The sequence below is a fragment of the Engystomops pustulosus genome, chromosome 3 (genome assembly GCF_040894005.1).
Source record: "Engystomops pustulosus chromosome 3, aEngPut4.maternal, whole genome shotgun sequence".
NCBI lineage: Eukaryota > Metazoa > Chordata > Amphibia > Anura > Leptodactylidae > Engystomops > Engystomops pustulosus.
In genome coordinates this window covers 54,849,747-54,869,092 of record NC_092413.1, presented here as the reverse complement: position 1 = coordinate 54,869,092, position 19,346 = coordinate 54,849,747, and the positions used below count along the sequence as shown (strand labels likewise).

General features: G+C 40.0%; 1 protein-coding gene and 1 long non-coding RNA gene across 4 annotated transcripts in view; one reads left to right on the top strand and one right to left on the bottom strand.

The window, feature by feature from the left end:
- Positions 1-19,346, top strand: part of LOC140121365 (uncharacterized) — a 406,051-nt gene that overhangs the window by 69,254 nt on the left and 317,451 nt on the right. The gene's annotated exons all lie outside the window — the stretch shown is intronic.
- The window catches only part of LOC140121364 (proton-coupled folate transporter-like), a 147,056-nt gene that overhangs the window by 71,031 nt on the left and 56,679 nt on the right, over positions 1-19,346 (bottom strand). For all 3 annotated transcript variants that reach the window (XM_072140831.1, XM_072140832.1, XM_072140833.1), the window contains exon 3: positions 15,291-15,388. In XM_072140831.1, coding sequence (XP_071996932.1) covers positions 15,291-15,388 — 98 coding nt within the window. The remainder of the gene's footprint in view (positions 1-15,290; positions 15,389-19,346) is intronic.

Here is a 19,346-nt window from a genome sequence, read left to right as displayed (position 1 = left end):
TATATCTCAGACTAAACAAGGCGAGTTGCTCTATATGTTGTATAATCACTATAATTTCTAATCATTAGTTAGAGGATCAATGTTAATTATTCAATTACCATGCACCCTAATGGATAAAATGACTATTAATGGTGGTTAAAAAATTATATTTAAAAGGTTTTACCAACAGCATCTTCCATGCATGAACAAACTCACCCACATGGCCATATTAATGACCCATGCTTTATGAATCCTTATTTAGCGCTTAATTACTTTAAGTAAATGCCATCTGTAGATCTGGTAGTTTCAAGCTGTATTTTTTGATCTGTTGTTGTTTTAAACTTTCCATGTCACCTACATACAGTGTGTTCAGTAAATATACAAAGGAACATATTTTATAATTATTGTAGAACCACAAGTATGTATGTGTCCTGCACTAAACATAACAGTTTTGGTTAGGGAAAGCTTTTAGCCTTTGGCGAGGGGTAGAGTTTCAACCATTGAATTTTCAAGGTTTGGGTCTGCTCCCAGAATCTGCTGCAACAAACAAAACATATTTTGCCGTAGATTTAAATCACAGCATATGAAAGCAACTAACCATCATGGATTATATAGTCCAAGGAGAACCAGTGACACCCTGTAGATTCAGGCATAAAGGTAACACCAAAATCAGATTAGAGTTTGCTGCCTCTGTGTTCCCCCAGTGAATCTCCATGGTTTTGACATATCCACTGGGCAGAGGCTGAGGGATGTTGCATCCATATAAGATTCTATTGTCTCCACTGATTGTATTATGTCACTTAGCAGGAGAGAGCAGGATCAACTTTTATTTCCATCTTTCCATCCTGTCTTTTTTACAGGAAATGTCATATACTAAGCATATACCTCCATCTGCCAGTATTTGTCAATGGGTACAGTAAGTATGTACGTTGGAAGATTGCCCGACATACACGTTGTGTTTATATTTAAACAGAGTTGTGAGCCTAGCCTAAGAGTATCTCCCTGCTGGAAAAAGTCTCTACTGGGGCTAGAGGTAGTGTGGTATAGAGAACGTGCATGTGATGCTGATGTTGTGAAAATCAGTTTGACAGAACTGCTATCTAGATAATTATAATGTAACCTCTTAAACACATTTAAAGCCAAGTACGATAGGCCCCAACACAGAGCCCAGCAAAACACCGCGCCTTACTCTCCCCCAGTCAGGGGAACATAGTTGAGGGTCTTGCACATTTACACGCAGGTAATGCGCCATAACAGGATGTTTTTGAACTTTTCCCTGCCACAGACAAAGTCCTCACCTAGAGCACTATGAAGACCATACTCACGGCCTGGAGACAGTCTTTCCAGAGCGATATAAACATAATTCTTGCTCCAATTACAGCAGAGACACATGCCCTAGGACAGAGGTGGCGAACCTATGGCACGGGTGCCAGAGGTGGCACTCGGAGCCCTTTCTGTGGGCACTCAGGCCATTAATGCCAAGACAGAGCTCACTAAACAGGACCAAATTCACCTAATCTTCCTGCAGACCCAGGAAATTTAAGAGATGTTTCAATCAGCGCTGTTTTAAAACAACACTTCATTGGCTGTTTGGAACTGCGGTAAAAGTGATAAAGTGTTGATAGAACTGCAGTATCTTTGTAGGTCATCCTACTATACATACTTACTGTATAGAGAGACCCTGTTGAGAAGCTACAATGATAGTCTGAATGTGCCCTCCTTCTTTCAACTATATTGGTGGCCTCAAGGGGCCGATACGATTGATAGATGTTGAAGAGCAGGTAGCAATAATTTACTGCTTAAGATGCTATGTTGGCACTTTGCAGTAAATAAGTGGATTTTGGTTATAGTTTGGGCACTCAGTCTCTTAAAGGTTCGCCATCACTGCCCTAGGAGATAGTCCCTCATAGAGAGGACAAAATGGGCAACATTGTCAAATCTCAAAACAAGCTCATAGAGGCTCATTTTAAACATGAGGACATCATTAAAGGGAACCTGTCACCAGGAGACCCATTTTAGCTCTCCCCCAGTCCCCACAGAGCATAGTACATACACTGGCAAATTGTTTTTGTATAAATAAATGGAAATGGAAAGGAGCAGCCCCCCCCCCCAACCATGGGAAACATGTGACCTTTTAAAATATATGAAAAACTCCCCACACTCAGGATTGGCTGTAGAGGAGCAGGGGGCGTTGCTAAGCCAAGTGATGGGTGTTTTCAGATATTTGAAAAGGTCACATGGAGTAGCTGTTCCACAAGGGTGGGGGTGGGGGCTGCTCCTTTCCAGCCCCTCCCATTTGGCAACTGCCTAGTCACATAGCAGATGCTAATGAAAGGTACAATATAACATATCTTTTTTTCTGTAAAACCTATTTTTAATACAAAAACACTTTGGCGGTGTATGTACTATGCTCTGTGGGGGCTGGGGTAGTGCTAAAATGGGTCTCCTGGTGACAGGTTCCCTTTAAGCAAATGCAGACGAAGTTAACCAACCTCGAAGACCGCTCGAGGCAGAACAGTTCACCAACCTCGAAGACCGCTCGAGGCGGAACAGTGTCAAATACCGGCGTACCTTAGAGATTTTACCCCAAAATGGACTTGCTTCATATCTACAGAGCATAAGACTTATGCAAAAATAGACAAAACCATCCCTAGAGATGTAATTGCCCGCATTCATTTTTATGCTACTAAGGAAAAGCTAATGGAGTCATCTCGAAAATGCAGAAAACTCCCCCAGAAAACCGCTTCAAGACTAGGCACCTAAAAGCAACTCCCACACCTTCTTATAGCAGACCTAAAAGGGTAAACTTATAACCCCCACTGATATAGCTAACAGACTAAAAGACTATTACGCTTCATAATATAATTTGGAGAGTGACCCCTTTACTCATCACCCGACCCAACCTGAAATAGAGGCTTTCTTAGACTAACTCCATCTCAAATCCCTGAAGGAAAATGATAAAGAAACTCCTACACAGTCCAATCACTGAGGAGGAGGTCCGGAGGGCCACTCCCAACACATAAAGGCCCAGGATCAGATGGAATTATAAGAGAATACTACAAATTGTATGCAGAAAATCTTAGTGAGTATTTGGCCAGAATGTTTAACCAGGCGATGTCAAAAGGGATATTTCCCAAAGAAAACCAAAAACAGTTTACGCCAATAGCACACTCTGACCCCCTTTTCCCCCTAATATTCATACTATCCCTAGAGCCCCTATCATATTTGCTTCAAAACACCCCCTCTATTAGCCGTATCCAAATAGGAAATGTCAAACACATCATATCACTTTACGCGGATGACATCATCCTATCTCTGACAAACCCGGAAGAATACATTCCCGTGGCCATGGAGACAATTCAGGCCTTTGGCATGGTCTCGTATTAGAAACTAAATACCCCAAAATCCCAGGCCCTCTCCATGTTCTTACCCCAGAAAACTCTGTTTCTACTAAAGCATAAATTCCAATTTCATTGGAAATTCCACAGCATATACCTAGACATTCAGGTGACACAGCCATCAACCAAATTATACCTTGAAAACTATGTGGCAATATTAGTCATCCTAGAAAGAGTGATTAAATCTATGCTTAATAAGGAAGTGTCATGGTTAGGGAGATTTGCTGCATATAAAATGTTACTTCCCAGGCCTCTGTACCTGTTTCGCACCCTCCCCATATCCCTACTGGAGAGGTTCTTTGCAAAGGCTCAAAAATAGTGTCTAAATATGTTTGGAAGGGTATTAAACCTTGCCTTACTCACAAGATAATGTCTAGACACAAAACAGTAGGTGGACTAGGAGTTTCATGTATCATGCCACGATACTCCAACAGATCTTCCAGTGGCTGATAGTCGCAACCTTTACACCGTGGATGCTGATTGAGAAAGCCATAGTTTCCAATATAGAACCCAAAACACTATTCACTGCAAGTATTTGGGAACAAACATGCGACAAACCCATGCTTCCCTTAACCCGAAATATGCATATATTAGAACATGGAAAATCCACACCACGTCCATTGTCTAAATTATCAATAGACACAATTGCAAGACATAGATCTTCAAAGTTGGGAAAAGGTGGGTATAAAAACAGCATATCAGCTAATCAAGGAGGGAACAATAAATCTCTTGGAGATCTCCAACAACAATACCAGCCCCCAAATACCATTTTCCCCTACTTTAGGGTTAAACACTTCTTAGACACTCCACTAGAAGGAAATCTTTTACGTATGACAGGAAGCTACTTAGCACAAAACTATAATGTTCCACACACTCAAAGGACCATCTGAAAGCAAGGAAGTTTCTGTTTTCCGCTTCCATGGTTAGTGGGTTCCAGAGAATTACAGAAGCCTAGAAGGATCAATTTTAGTACCTCGGTCTATGGATTTCATGAATGTGGGGTATCCTGTCTACTGAGGAAAGGTAGGAGAAGGAGTTTGCATATATAGAGTCTAATAAAATGTCAATATTATACACAGGAATTGAAGTTATACGATACAATTTCGATTAGTTATCAATTTCGATGAGTTACAATGTCTCATTGTGTTTCAAAGGTACATGGGATCGTTCCTACATCCCAGTGACTGTCTGTACATAACCATATAAATTTAGTTGGAATTCCTATGTAGTTATTATAGCCCATATTACTATTTGCTTCTATCTCAGAGGCAGCGCTTTTTACCCATGAGTGTGAATATGTGTATAGCTCTTCCGTGAACCAGTGTGTTTGTTCATTTTAATTTTGGATGGTTTCTATGGCTTCATTTAGTCCTTCTGGTGTAAGGGTATGTAATCTATAAATCCAAAAGGATTCTTTCTTGTTCAGAGAGATGTCCAGAGGAATCTATTCTGTTGGGGTGATCTTAATATAATTGAATCTTTATCAGGTACCATAAGGAGATGTTTTGAAATGTTTGTGTTGCAACGTGGCATAAAAGTGGTGATTTAGACATGGATGCTATTTATTCTTGCTTTTGATTTTTGTATTAGTACTGACAAACGGGGGTTATTTAAACTTTTAGGTTTTTATTAAAATTTCTCTTTTTTTTACAGTTTTAAAAATGTCTTATTTGATTTTTAGACTCTTATGGTATTTGAACCACAGAGGATCTGTTTGAGACTCCCAGGTCTGTCATTCAGCATGTTAGGATCAAAAACTCTGAGGTGCCATGGCAACAGATAATCAACTCCCCTCCCAATGACATTACCAGGGAAGAAGCCATAATCTGGCCTTAGACAGCGTTGCGCATATGCCAGTGTCATTTAAATGGTTAACCCCTGCAATTTGTCAGTGTTAGCTGTGCATGTTTACTGCATAATACAGCAAACACTCAGTGTATATGAAGAGAGCTCAGCCTATGTGCCCTCTTCATACAACCTCTATTGTACCATGAAGTAAATATTATAGGTCAAATCTCTTAAACTGTAAAATAGTGTAAAAAATGAAAATCCATACCAATCCTGTATATAACACGCTAAAGCATAGAATGTAATTGTCATAGGGATACAGAAACAGATCCACAGGCTTGCGTTTTAACATTGATAACACTGATAAGCTGATAACTTCCATTTCTATGTACTTCAAAAGTCCTTTTGTGTAACACTTCTGATAATTCCCATCTATACAATCATCACAAAATGGTTCAAATGAAATTTTAAAAAAAGTAATTCTAATGAAACATGGAAGATTCGACCTTAATTTAAAATGTGATATCATGTACGACAGTACAATACACATATTACAGTGCATGAATGGTATATTGGATTATACTAGTAATGCAAATATTCATCACCACTTATAAAAGAAAGCCAGAAAATCAAGTTGAACTTAGCATAGAATTTTCATTGTAAGAGCCAAGTAATTAACCTCAGTTCAATTCACTTGGCAGCGACTTGATATAGCGGCAAACTCAATATAATATCCTAGCAATGCTTCAATTGTTTCAATACTGTGTCTGTTTTAAAGATCTCAAACGCTATCTATGCAAGTTTAATTAAACAAGTTATTTCTTATCAGCAGTGAACGGTCATTAACTGGGCAATAAATCAGTTCCATTAAAAAACTTCCAGACTAATCATAGCGGAGACAATTAAAAACCGTGTGACAGGGAATTAGAGATAAATATAAATACATATTGGCTTTCAAGATCTGTGACACAAGGCTAACATGTAGTAATAGACTGGGCAAAAAAAAATTTTTAACTCTTAATGCATTTAGTTGAGGGTGGTTTCACATTGGCATTTTTTATCACATCAGTGATTTTTCACTGAACATATTTTGGCCTATGGACACATACAGATTTTCAGGTTTTCTCTTCCTGGCATTTAGTGATTTTTCATTGATGCCTTACTGAACTATTCTTTTCAATGGGATTTTTCACTGATAAGTTTAAAACCTGTTCTTTTTGTGTTCACTTAGAAAATTGGATCAGTGGGAAAAAAAACTCAAGTGTGAATCAAGGATGTGAAAAAAAAATGCCAATGTGAAACCACACTTTGGCAATAATTACAATTCAGTACCCTAATGGTTAAGCTTCATCTTCACAAACACTTGCGGCAGGGAAAAAGTCTTGGTGGTCATGAACACAAGGAACTATCAAAGAACACACAAAGGCAGCTTTTTTTTCAGTCATTTTGTTTGACTAGGAAATTATTAACAATTATCAGAAATGTTGAAGATCAGAAAAGAATAAGTCTGCTGTAAGTCATGGGTTGATTTGTCAAAAACAATTTGCCTTTCCCATCCATAGTTTAAGTGAATAGTTTTGTTGTGAATGTAAATGTTAAAAATAACAATAAAATAATTAGCTGTATTTTTAAGACTCATATGTCCAAATTTGTGGCAAATTTAAAGGGAGCCTAAAACTTCCCAACTCACTCACAAGTAAAAGCAGTATAATATACGGTGCTTCAAAAGCTTTTCAAAAACACTTTTTTTTCTTTCTCATCAATCTGTTATTCTAGAGAAAATTCTGTTTTAATATGTATGCAAAATAAGCTTCTTGGTGAGCCAAGCAAATATTTAAACAAATATTCAATAAATACATTTTTTATAGACCAAAATTTTTTTTTTCTTATTTAAATGATTTTTAGCAGTAGGTTTTTCTACATTAATATTGCTTTCACAGCATTTGTGTGTTTAAGCCTTGCAATTGACAGTTAACAATTTGCAAAGAAGACAAGGTCTCTTAATATTCATGTAACGTTTGTCTTCCAGATAGTAAGTAGAAAAGACAGGTAATTAACACTATCAAAGTACACACAAAGGCAGCGTTTTTTTTCAGTCATTTTGTTTGACTTGGAAATTATTAGCAATTATCAGGAATTTTGAAGATCAGAAAAGAATAAGTCTGCTGTAGGTCATGGGCTGGTTTGTCAAAAGTGATTTGCCTTTCCTAGCCATAGTTGTTGTGAATAGTTTGTTGTGAATGTAAATGTTTATCAAAAATGACAGTTAAATAATGACCTGTTTTTTAAACAATCATATGTCCAAATGTGTGGCAAAAACAAACAAAACCACAACAAATTGGCACATACAATAGCTTGCAGCGTGAAGATTTTTCTAAATATGATAATACCCTTTCATTTAAAAAGAAAACACACATATAGTGTAATAGGGATGAGCAAATCTATCTGTAAGATTCAGGATTGAACCCAATATACAATTTCAGGCAATTGGTAAGGTGGTGGATATCATATAAGACGAGGGAGGAAAAATTGTATGACAGTGGGTGAGCGTCAGTTGGACATCCCACCCCCTTGAAGGAATCTCCCCTTCAGTCCATATGTTTGCTGTGATGATCGCTGTGTGAGAGGGGCTTGCTTCACGGCGTGTTCATACGACACGTTGCGTCACATTTTTTTTAGGCATTCCAAAGTCCTCAGCCTGGATCACGTGCTGAGGTAACGTTGCGTTTCCATTGAATTTGCTAAAACGCAGTGTTACTTAAGCATGTGATCATGGTTGAAAACTTTGAAATGTGTCAAAATGCATAAAAAAGTGACGCAATGCATCATGTGCATGCGCCATTGGTGTGCCTTCTGCTCATTCCAATAAGCTTGCTTGCTGAATCGAAACTAACAGGCCTCATGTAGAGGGAATGTTTTTTGATAGAGAGGGAGAGAAATAAGAATTATCAGGTAGAGTAGATAAGAATTGTTGAGCAAATGTGTACATTTTTCATGTGTATCACACACAGCAGAACGTGACCTAAGTACTATTTTATTCACAAGCTGGCTACACAGTGGGTTGGGATTGCAATTTCACTCCTAAAGAAACACATGGCTGAAGCTTCAAGGAAATCGCTAGAACATAATTCATAAGGATGTTTTGGAATTATGGTGCATCTTAGATAGATAGCGGGTACACTTCTGGAATTTGGGAAGCTTGTTTTCTAAAGTTGCAGTGATTGGACCTAGGCAGGAGGAGCCCTACTATCCATCCTCCCAGGTGCAAGATGGGTTTGTCCAAGCTAGAGCTTAAAACAACTGAAGCCCCATAGGGCTGTTGTCTTCTGAGATGGATTCAGGCTGAACATCAGACTCATAGAAGAAACCTGTAACTACTGGCCATTGCTCCCCAATAGTTGTTTATTTGTAAATTTGTTTGCATCTGCATCTTGAAACTATATATAATATATAATGCCCTTGTGTAAAGTGTGTTGTCTAGTGTGCCCTTCAGGCAATTAAATATCTAAACTTAACCTGGGTTGTTCTTTTAACTTGATGCAGGCAGTCACCACAAATGTCTGCCAGTCAGTGCTGTACTGTAGTACACTATGGCCTAAATTTACTAAAAATGGTGCACAATGTGCAGTTTGCCTGTTTAGTGTGCAGAAGGCACCAGATTCATGATTTGTGGTGCCCATTTTTAAGAATGCACAATTTTTTTTAGTTGCACCTTTAACAAAGTCTGATAGAATGCCCATTTCAACGCAGAATTATGTGTTGTGTCGGGTATAGTGCAGCGTGCACGACAAATCTTTGTCTTTGTCTTGGACAAAGTCTGACAGAAAATTGGTGCAGGGGCTTTAGTAAATCTGGGGCTATATTGCCAGTGGTGAAACTGTACATATGCAGCAATTTAATAAAAAGAGCCTAAAGCTTTAGGAAAAAGGCACTTCCTGTCTTGTTATTCATATTCCATCTAATGTTGTTGCTTTAATAGGGCCGTCGCTAGTACTTCCCATATATAGCTCGCCATCTACTGCCTGTCTATAAGGATCCATCCTAAATTGATGCTGCTACTACTATGGCTACTATAACCTTTTTACAATGGCTGCTTTGTTCAATCTGTACTGTACCAAAAACATATGAGTGAAAACCGGTCCATATACAATACATCATAACATGATTAAAAATATAATTCATTTTTATTAACATCTATAATCTAAAAAACTATTACAACTTGGAGTATAACACGCTCACCAAACAATTAAACAGCATAGGTATAACTACTATGAAACCACTAGGAATCTTAGTACTTGAGGAAATTCCAAAACAGCACACAGAGGAAGGGGATGGGTGGGTGCACACTCACTGAGACCGGGCTTCCAGATCTTCCAGATAGGAGATACGAGAGGTAAGCAGCGCTCTGAGACGTCAGATGTCAACAGGTGAAAATCGTGCTTTTATTCCACGTTTAGGAGTACAGCAAGGTACAACAGCGACGTTTTGGCACAAGTGATCACATGATCAGATAGTTCCCACCCCCTTGCATTAACATGATGGCATATAAAAATAGTGTCATTTCATCTCAAAATATATCATACAATGAGGAATTGATGCAATAAATATATATACAAACAAAGGGCTGGTGCATTAGTCTTTTTTTCTTAAGTGCAGTAAAGGATACTGGGAGTGTATTTTTTAGCACTTGTCACTTTAATCATAAACTAGATGAGTATACATAAAAGGAGTTAAAAGCAATGGGTGTCTCACCACCACAATCCTCCGATCGCATAAACAGTGGTCACAAGTGCTCGTCAGTAAGAAAAGTGTGGACCGCAGGTGGAACGCAAACCAAAACTGGCGCTACTGTGCATGTCAGGGGAGGCGCCGGAATGAGGTGTACGTCAGAGAGGTCGGGTAGTCAAGGAAACCACTCGCGACAACTCTACACAGAGGACCAGGAACCTCCGAGGGGTGCTCCGAGATCGACTGAAGACCCTTAGAGAGTATGCATAAAAAGGAGAAAATCATATGGGATGATCATTGGCACAGAGGAGGGCTTACAAAAAATTTAATCAGAGGGTGGGTTAACCCCTATCTCTGAACAGGGTATTGCACAGGAGAGGACAGAGAGTTGCATTTTATAAAAATCAGATGTTATGTCATTTAAAATCGACATTTAACCCTTTAGGACTTAGGGTGTCCAGGGTATATATCCACTGTAACTCTTTTCTTTTAAGAATGCGTTCCCTATCACCACCCCTACGTAGTGGGCGAACGTGGTCAATAAGTTGGAAACGCAAGTCTTTTTCTGAATGTCCTGCTTCTATGAAATGCTTAGACACAGGTAGGTCCCTTCTGCCACTGCGGATTGTATACCTGTGCTGATTGAATCTGACCTTAAATTCTAAAGTTGTTTCTCCAATGTAGATAAGCCCACATGGGCAGTTTAACATGTAGATTACAAAGCAACTGTCACAGTTGAGGTAATATTTCACTTGGTAGTGGACATCATTGTGGAAGAAGGAAGCACCCCTGTTCATCTGTTTGCAATTTATACAATTGCGACAGGGGAACGAGCCCTTTTTTAGTTGACCAAAAATACCGGTCTGTCGAGAGGTGCGTAATGAGCCTATGTCTGACTTAACCAGTCAATCCCTTAAGCATTGGGACTTGCGATAGGAGAAGAGGGGTGGATTTTGAAATTCAGGGACCGGATATGGGCTGCCTGATAACTTATTCCAATGTTTGCGTATAATGCCGGCAATAGTGTTGCTCTGTTCATTATATGTGGATACGAATGGTACTCTATGGAGGTCGGCATGTTTGATTGATGGTGATAATAAAGTAGTTCTGTCCATTTGTTCTGTTTTATCCAAATTATTTTTTATTACTCGGTGGGGATAACCCCTTTTTAGAAATTTGTCAGCCATGGTTCCTAAATTAATTTTTTATTTGTCGGGATCACTGGTGATCCTTTTGACCCTTAATAACTGACTATAAGGGAGTGTTTTAACCATGGCCCGGGGGTGGTGACTCTCATAGCGTAGTAAAGTGTTACTATCAGTAGGCTTTACAATGTTTCCTCCATTCAAAATAACCGAAACATCCAAAAACTGAATGCGGTCTCTAGAGTGTACCAGAGTGAATTTAATGGACTCATCTACAGTATTAAGGTAAGTATGGAAGTCCAGGAGCTCTAGTTCAGTGCCGGTCCAGAGGAGGAAGATGTCGTCTATGTACCTCCACCACCGCAGACGATGTCTGAAGTGTGTGGAGACATAGACGGCATTCTCCTCCAAAGCCCTAATGACAATGTTGGCATATGTGGGTGCCATGTTGGCACCCATTGCCACACCCATCAATTGTAAATAAAAGTCGTCACCAAACAAAAAAAATAGTTGCTTTTGAGAACCAATTCCAAAAGATCAATAATAAATTGTTGAGTTTTAGGAGTATAGTGTGTGGTGGTTAACATACGTTTGACAGCAATGATACCCCTCTGGTGATCAATCGACATGTACAAAGACACCACGTCGAATGACGCCAGAAGGGTCTCACTGGAAATGTTACGCTCTGTTTCCTCCAATTTATTAAATCGGTAGTGTCCTGTATATATGACTGGCCAGAGGTTGATAAGTCTAACAGAGTAGTTATGTTGTAAAAAATAGAGCCACTGCCTGATACTATTGGGCGACCAGGGGAAGAAGTGAGGCTTTTGTGGATTTTTGGTAGGGTATATAGCACTGGTGTGGTAGGGTGTTGTAAAATCTGTACATGTCATCATCAATGATATTAACAAAATGGGCGGCATTTAGTATAATGTTAATTTTTTTGGCAATTGTGAACCTAGGATCAGAGGTAATTTTGCGATAGACAGTCATGTCAGACAATTGACTGCGGATCTCTGCGAGATATGAGCTGGTGTCCATGACGACGACAGCTCCACCTTTGTCGGCAGGCTTGATGGTAATGTCGCCGTCATGGGCCAGCTCATTCAAGGCAGAGATTTCTGCACTGGTGAGATAAAGGTGAGAGAGATTACCAGTGAAAGAAGACTCCCGTAATTTTTGTATTTCCAACTTCAGGCATGAAGGAACTGATGTTACGCAATTGTAACTGTTTAAGTGAAAGTTCCGAATTACCCCTGGTATTGGCCTTAGTATACACAGATTGATTACAAAAGTAATGTTTTAGCTTAATGGATCTAAAAAAAATGATGTAGATCAATTTCAATTTGGAACCAGTCTGGTTTGGACATGGTACAGAAAGATAGTCCTTTAAAAGGACTGACATTTGGTGAGTAATTAATATTTTAGAGGATATATTTACCACTGCTGGTGGTTGGGGTTCCTCTTTCTGAGGGCCATAGCTGGAACTGCTTGTTTCTGCTTTGAGCATGGGGTGTTTTCTGAACCTGTGGTGTTTCCGTCCCCCTCTGCGAGTCCTGGTGTTGTGGCTTTTGGTGTCCCTAAAAAAACTTGTGTCTTGGATGATGAAGTGTCATTATTAGAGTCCACCCTGGAACCAGTTCTTCGTATGTTGTGGCTGCGTCCCTTGCGTTTCTGTGTATCTTTCTGAAAGGTTGGAACATGATTGCCCTGCCATCCATAGATTACACCCGATTTATAATCCTCCAGGTCCTGGTTCCATTTTTTTCGTTTAATCTCCTCCTGTTCTCGTTTAAGGTTCAAGATTCGAGTGTATATGAGGTCTTTATGTTTAGTGAAGTCTTCATCCGATAGAGTTGTTTTCAGTATGGATTCGGTTGCTTGTATTTTAGTTTTTAATGAATCGATTTCCTTTTTCAAGAATTCTATGTTTAAAAGAGTCAGATCCATGGAATATTTGTTCGAAATTTGTGCTCAGAATTCAGAGTCCTGTAAGAAGAATGTGGAAGCAATTCGGGACCGCATTCCACTTGGAATCATGTGTGATTTATAGTATTCACTCAAAGTTCCTAGGTGGAGTTGTAGGGTCATCAATCTTTTGGAGTCATTTTCGAGTTTGTGTTTTAGTTCCTGTGTTGCTGGCGTAGTAAGAAATGCAACGTCAATGTCCAAATCCTGTAGAATTTGAGCATTTCAAGAAACAATTCAGTTAAAACTTTAACTCCTTTGCGGTCAAAGAAATTTCTGCAATTTCTGTGGTGTGAATCTTCTAAAACTTTCTCTGTTCATAGTTATTGATTCGCTAGTATAAGAATCAGGGTCACATGTCCAGGAACAATTACAGACAGGAGCTAGTGAGAGGTTAGTGACCTTGAAAGGGTCAGGCAGACAGGCAGGGACTTGACAAAAACAAATGATTGCCCTTTTCAGAGCAGTTAGGCAGACAAGGCTGTTGTGATTAGGGACTAAAATATGCATAGCCAAAATGCAGGAAGGCGGCCATGGATAACAAATATAAGAATATTACCACAGTCACGGTGCCTGGAGTTAGTTCCCCTGGTTTATCATGATGGATTTTGATAAGTAGACATTCTAAGGATGAAAACCCACAGTTCAGATCACTTTATTGTAGGATTTATTTAACAGCAAATAGGTGGGGATTTAGCCAAATCACATTCACATAGATGGTGATGCTGGCAAAATGTAGAAGATACAATACTGGAGACTTTACCATATACCAACTTGTTACATGTATGTGCAACATCCCCCACGTGGGCCTAGCTTTTTTTCTTGGGGCCTGGAGCCAGCCGGGGCCCAGAATACCGGAGTGGCCGGTGATTGCGGCCTGGGGCACACTGATGTTACGGTGCTTGGTATGGGGACCGGAGGGCTGTCTTACATCCTGGCAGGTCTCCAGCAGGTGGTGTGTTCAAGAAATAAGGAGGGAGAGACTGATGTACTGGTTTCTCCCTGGGGCCACCCCTGAGTGTCTGTAGGAGAAGTCCCTGGATGGGGAAGCCCCTGGTAGTAGACAGCCATATCCAGGGATCAGACGGAGGCAATGTTGTGCAAATCAACTCACAGTTCTTTATTGAACAACAGGTAGCAGGCAACGGCCCAAAGCGGTCAAACAGCAGATTCTAATTCTGGTACTGGAGTGGTCATGGAGAGTGGTCCGCATGATAAGACACCAGCCTGATGGTATTTGCAGGTTGGGATAATTGAGATAGAGCTGTGTCCAAACTGTGGAAGCTGCAGCTCTGGGTTACAGTCTCCTGACTCAGTTCCTGGGATTGGTTTCTGGGGCAGCACTGAAGTTGTGCTAAACACTATCTTTCTGTTCTGCTCTGACAGACCCTGAAGTCTGGACTGACTGACAGGCTCTGAAGACTGGACCATGTACTCCCCCTGCAGAGGGGTTTTATACCCCCCCGCCCCCTGGTCAGATGGTAGCACCTCTCCAATTACACTCCAGTTTACAATACAGTCAACTAATTGGATAACAACTTACACCCACTTAACTATTGCCTTTCCAAGCAGAGCCTACAGCTATAAATTACCCGAGTTCTCCCTGCATTATCTTCTGGGTGAGTTGCGCAGGCTCACCAGATGGATCCTGAGAGGGCCCTGTTTGCAATTACTCCCTTGCCTATACATTGGCAGGGATGTTGCATATGCAAATTGCTATTCTAGTCTCAATATATACCAATAGAATCTTTACATGGCTAGATTGGTTATGTATAAGCTTCCATGAGAGAGATGTGTTTTCCAAGCCTTCTGGCTCAAACAGACAAATGCTAAAATGTACAATGTACGTGAAGGAAAAAGTATCCTTGTATAGAATATAAAATAAATTGCCCTCCTAATACAAAATTAAATTGTTGCTTTAGTTCAAATTACATGATCAAAATATTTTCTAGCATGTATATATGGCAGACATTTGGAGACTATGGCAGACATATGAATCGTCCTACTGGAAAATAGGCCATGCATGAAACCATCATAAAGATACCAACTTGAGTGTTGAGTTTCACTCTAATTTGTCATCCTTTACACTCCATTACAAAAATAAAAGAGACAGATAGTAACAGATAACTGCAAACACAACGGCTGCACTATTCATGAATTCTGGGGCCGTTCATACAATATTCAATTTAGGCTGGTGCTTAAACCAAAAAGACATTCCATAGATATATTTTTTTAAACATCAGTTATAGCAAACTTAAATGAAAAAAAAATCTGCAATACTTACTGAAATTAACATTTTGGAAGCTGTGTACCAACCATATAACTCATTATTGAAACTTCTTGGAGGATAACTTACAAACATTAGCGATATGGACTGCTCTCCTATGAAAAAAATAAAAATATATACATATTTGTATATAAGTCACAATTTATTAGATTTTTTTTTTATATGGCAAATTAGAGATAAATTGTTAAAAATAATACAAAATGATATATAAAGTACTAGATTACTATTTGTATTGCTGAAATAATTTCTCACACCTTCTCTTACAGTAATAGAAAACTTGTGTTTATTTTTACTATCTGTTAGGGATGTACATTAAAGGGGTATTCTCGCCTGGGCATTCACATTCAGTTTCACTAATCTTCCATTTATAAACATTTCTTCAATTGGATGTTATTAAAAAAAATGTTCCTGTGTGAAGATAATTTCTCATAAATGTAGTCATTCTGTCCCTTAGAAACAAGATGGCTTCCTCGGTTACGACCACCTCACACTCTGGCAGCGGTGGCCAGACATGAGCTATTGAGTCCTGTCTGACCTCCAGGATTCAGCAATCATTATCACAGGGTGGCTGTGCAACATGTTGCAACATCCGGACATTTCATACACAAAAACCTTTTGTTTCTTTGTGCAATCCCTCCAGCAGACGTGGCCGTATCCGAGGAAGCTATATCGTTTCTAAGGGACAAAATTACTACATTTATGAGAAATTATCTTCACACAGGAACATATTTTTTAATAACATCTAATTGAAGAAATGTTTATATATGGCAGATTCATCAAACTGAATGTGAATGCCCAGACGAGAATACCCCTTTAAGTAGTTGTGATCATGTGAGTGACACGATGACATTTGGGATTAATACAATATGAAGACAATGTTACATTAGCAACGATAAATGACTTAATTTATAACAGCTACTCAGCACCTTATGCAGTCCTATACAATTAATCTGATTTTTGATGACTACATCGCTACTGAAATGAAAATAAATGGAAATGTGTGTAAAGGGAAAGGATGTTTTTTAATGTGCTTGTAAAACCCTAACCGATATTTTAGCTTTCAACATGGGATTAAAAAGTAATACTACTATAATATATGGGGTTGGTAACTGCAGATGCAACCGCATATGAAACTGCATATGTGAACAAGGACATATTAGTTAATATGAGACAAAAAAGAAACGCATAAAAAAAACATGTACACAAATGCAAGAAATCTCAATAACAAATTCAAGGAGTTTGAACTCATGTAGAAGGATAGGGAAATATTCCAGCACTCCAAGTCTTCTAAAATCATAGCATTTTATTCTTCATATTAAAAGCGTGCAGCCATATCCATTGTGACCACTGACACACGATCTACGCGTTTCGGACTAAATTGTGGAGTCCTTAGTCCTGACTAAGGACTCCACAATTTAGTCCGAAACGCATAGATCGTGTATCAGTGGTCACACTGGATATGGCTGCACGCTTTTAATATGAAGAATAAAATGCTATGATTTTAGAAGACTTGGAGTGCTGGAATATTTCCCTATCCTTCTACATGTTCCGGTCGGCCGGCAGGACTGACTGATTCCTTGCACCTGGAGCTGTTTAGAGGAATGTGAACTCCACAACATGCTGTCTGCAGTATCGTGAGTGAGCGGATTTTTTTCCCTTTTTGTTTCCCTTTTTCCAGTTTGAACTCATGCTGCTAGAAGGAAAATAGTTTTTTTTTTCAAATTACATCAATATTATTACAGAATAACAGTTTAAGGCGAATTTGCTATGGATCTATAAGTGTGACTGTCGAATGACACATCCTGGTGTCTCATGCAGACTCAGGGCTGCCATGGGAGTGGATCCTCACTCCTTAATGATGTAATGGGGAGCAACAATCCCATCCATGATGGCAGTGCAGGCAGGTAAATGGTTAACACCCGCGACCGGTGCCAGCGGTGGGTATTTGCTATATAATGCAGCCAACATAAACCATGTATGAAGAAGAATCAGCCAGTGAGCCCTCTCCATACATCATTAATTCTAGGTAACCATTACCAATAGAATTTTGAAATATTTTAAACCATTTTGACAGCTTTTTGGAGTAATTTGTTTCGTGGCATAACCCATGCCACGAAACAAATTACTCCAAAAAGCTGTCAAAAAGGTTTAAAATATTTCAAAATTCTATTGGTAATGGTTACCTAGAATTAATGATATCTTTCTATTTGTTATTATGATGCTTGTTCAGCCTCTATCCTGCTCCACACAGAAGCAGATGTGGGAGGGGCCTAGCCAGGCACATGCATAACACTGACAGCAGCAGTTATTCCACAAACTTGTGTGTGTGTATATACCATATATACACGAGTATAAGGCGACCCAAGTATAAGCCGAGGTACTTAATTTTAACACAAAAACAGGCAGAACCTCTTGCCTCATCTATAAGCCTAGGGTGGGAAATGCATTGTTCACAGCAACCACCCATTATATATCCCGCCAGCAAATGCCCCCAGTATATAAACAGCCTATGCCTACTAGTATAAAGACAGCGCCTGCCCCTTGTATAAAGCCAAGCTAGTAACCTCCACCCCCACTAAGTACCCAGCAGCCTTCTAGTACATAGCCAGCGCCTGCACCCCAGTACATAGCCAGCGCCTGCACCCCAGTACATAGCCAGCGCCTGCACCCCAGTACATAGCCAGCGCCTGCACCCCAGTACATAGCCAGCGCCTGCACCCCAGTACATAGCCAGCGCCTGCCCCCCTGTATAGTCCTGTTGCATTCATCATGACATCAGCCACTTGCTGACAACATAGTGTGTGCCGATGGTGGTGTACACACTCTGATGTCGGCAAGCGGCTGACGTCATGGTGTGTGCGATGCAGCCGCAGGGATCAAAGACAGAAGAGGACCCTATGTATTGTGAAAAGATTGCTACATAGAAAATAGTTAGGAAAGATGGATAGATAATGGATACATAGATGATATATAAATAGGTAGGAGATGGATAGATAAATAGAAAATAGCTGACAGGTGATGGATAATAGGACTTGGATATATAAATAGGTGAGATTAGTCAGGGACAGGGGCCCCTTTGCAGGACAGCAGTGTAGCATGAAAGGACAGTGAATGGAATGGAGAGTACAGAACGAGGACTGCAGGACATGTTGGACCTTAGGAGAGGTCAGAGCTCAGCCTGTTGCTTGTATTTATCTCTGCAGACTCCTGTGTGACATGACTAATGGTGGAGGGAGGAAAGGTCTGCTATGACTTATGTTAGGGGAGGACTCCTCTGTGTATCTGCTGCTGGAAGCACCTGTGAAGTTGGTAAGCAGTGGACATCACAGCACAATCCATGCCCCTCCTCCTCTCTCATCTCCTATTGGCTGCAGTGAGTCAGCTGATCTCTGTGTGGAGAGGAGCAGTGAGCCCGTGGAGTGATCTGTAGTGCAGAGCAGCTGGCTGCCTCCTTGTGCACAGACTCTGCCAGATCAGCTGTAACTCAGGACGGGACACGGCTACCACCAGGGGGCGCCAGCAACCAGAACAAAAGGAGTTATTTCAGTAAGGCTGCATATTTTTTAATAAGAGTAAATGCTGAAAGTAATAGCAATTACAGCCATTTGCTATGGTGACACAACCCCTTTAATGGCATTATAACATACATATTTTAAGGGGTTAAAACAACCCCTTTAAAATTAAAAAAAAGGAATTTATCAGTTTCATGCAAATGTATTTGTTTGGGATGGCAAATTTGCATTGAGTTTACTGCCTAGAGCATTGATGGCAAACCTTTTAGAGGCCGAGTGCCCAAGCTACAACAAAGACCCGCTTATTTATCGCAAAGTGCCAACACAGTAATTTAATTTATGATTTATACTCCTTTCTCTGTCACAGTTTTCATTGATACCAGCACCCTGAGGACACCAATAAAGCAGAAAATAGTCCCGGGTAGCGCTGTCACTTTAAAATATCTCTGTGCACAGCAAGTCCTGGGCTGTCTGGGACTGCAGGAAGATATCTGGAGTCCTCTCTGGTGATGGCCTGAGTGCCCACAGAAAGGGCTCGAAG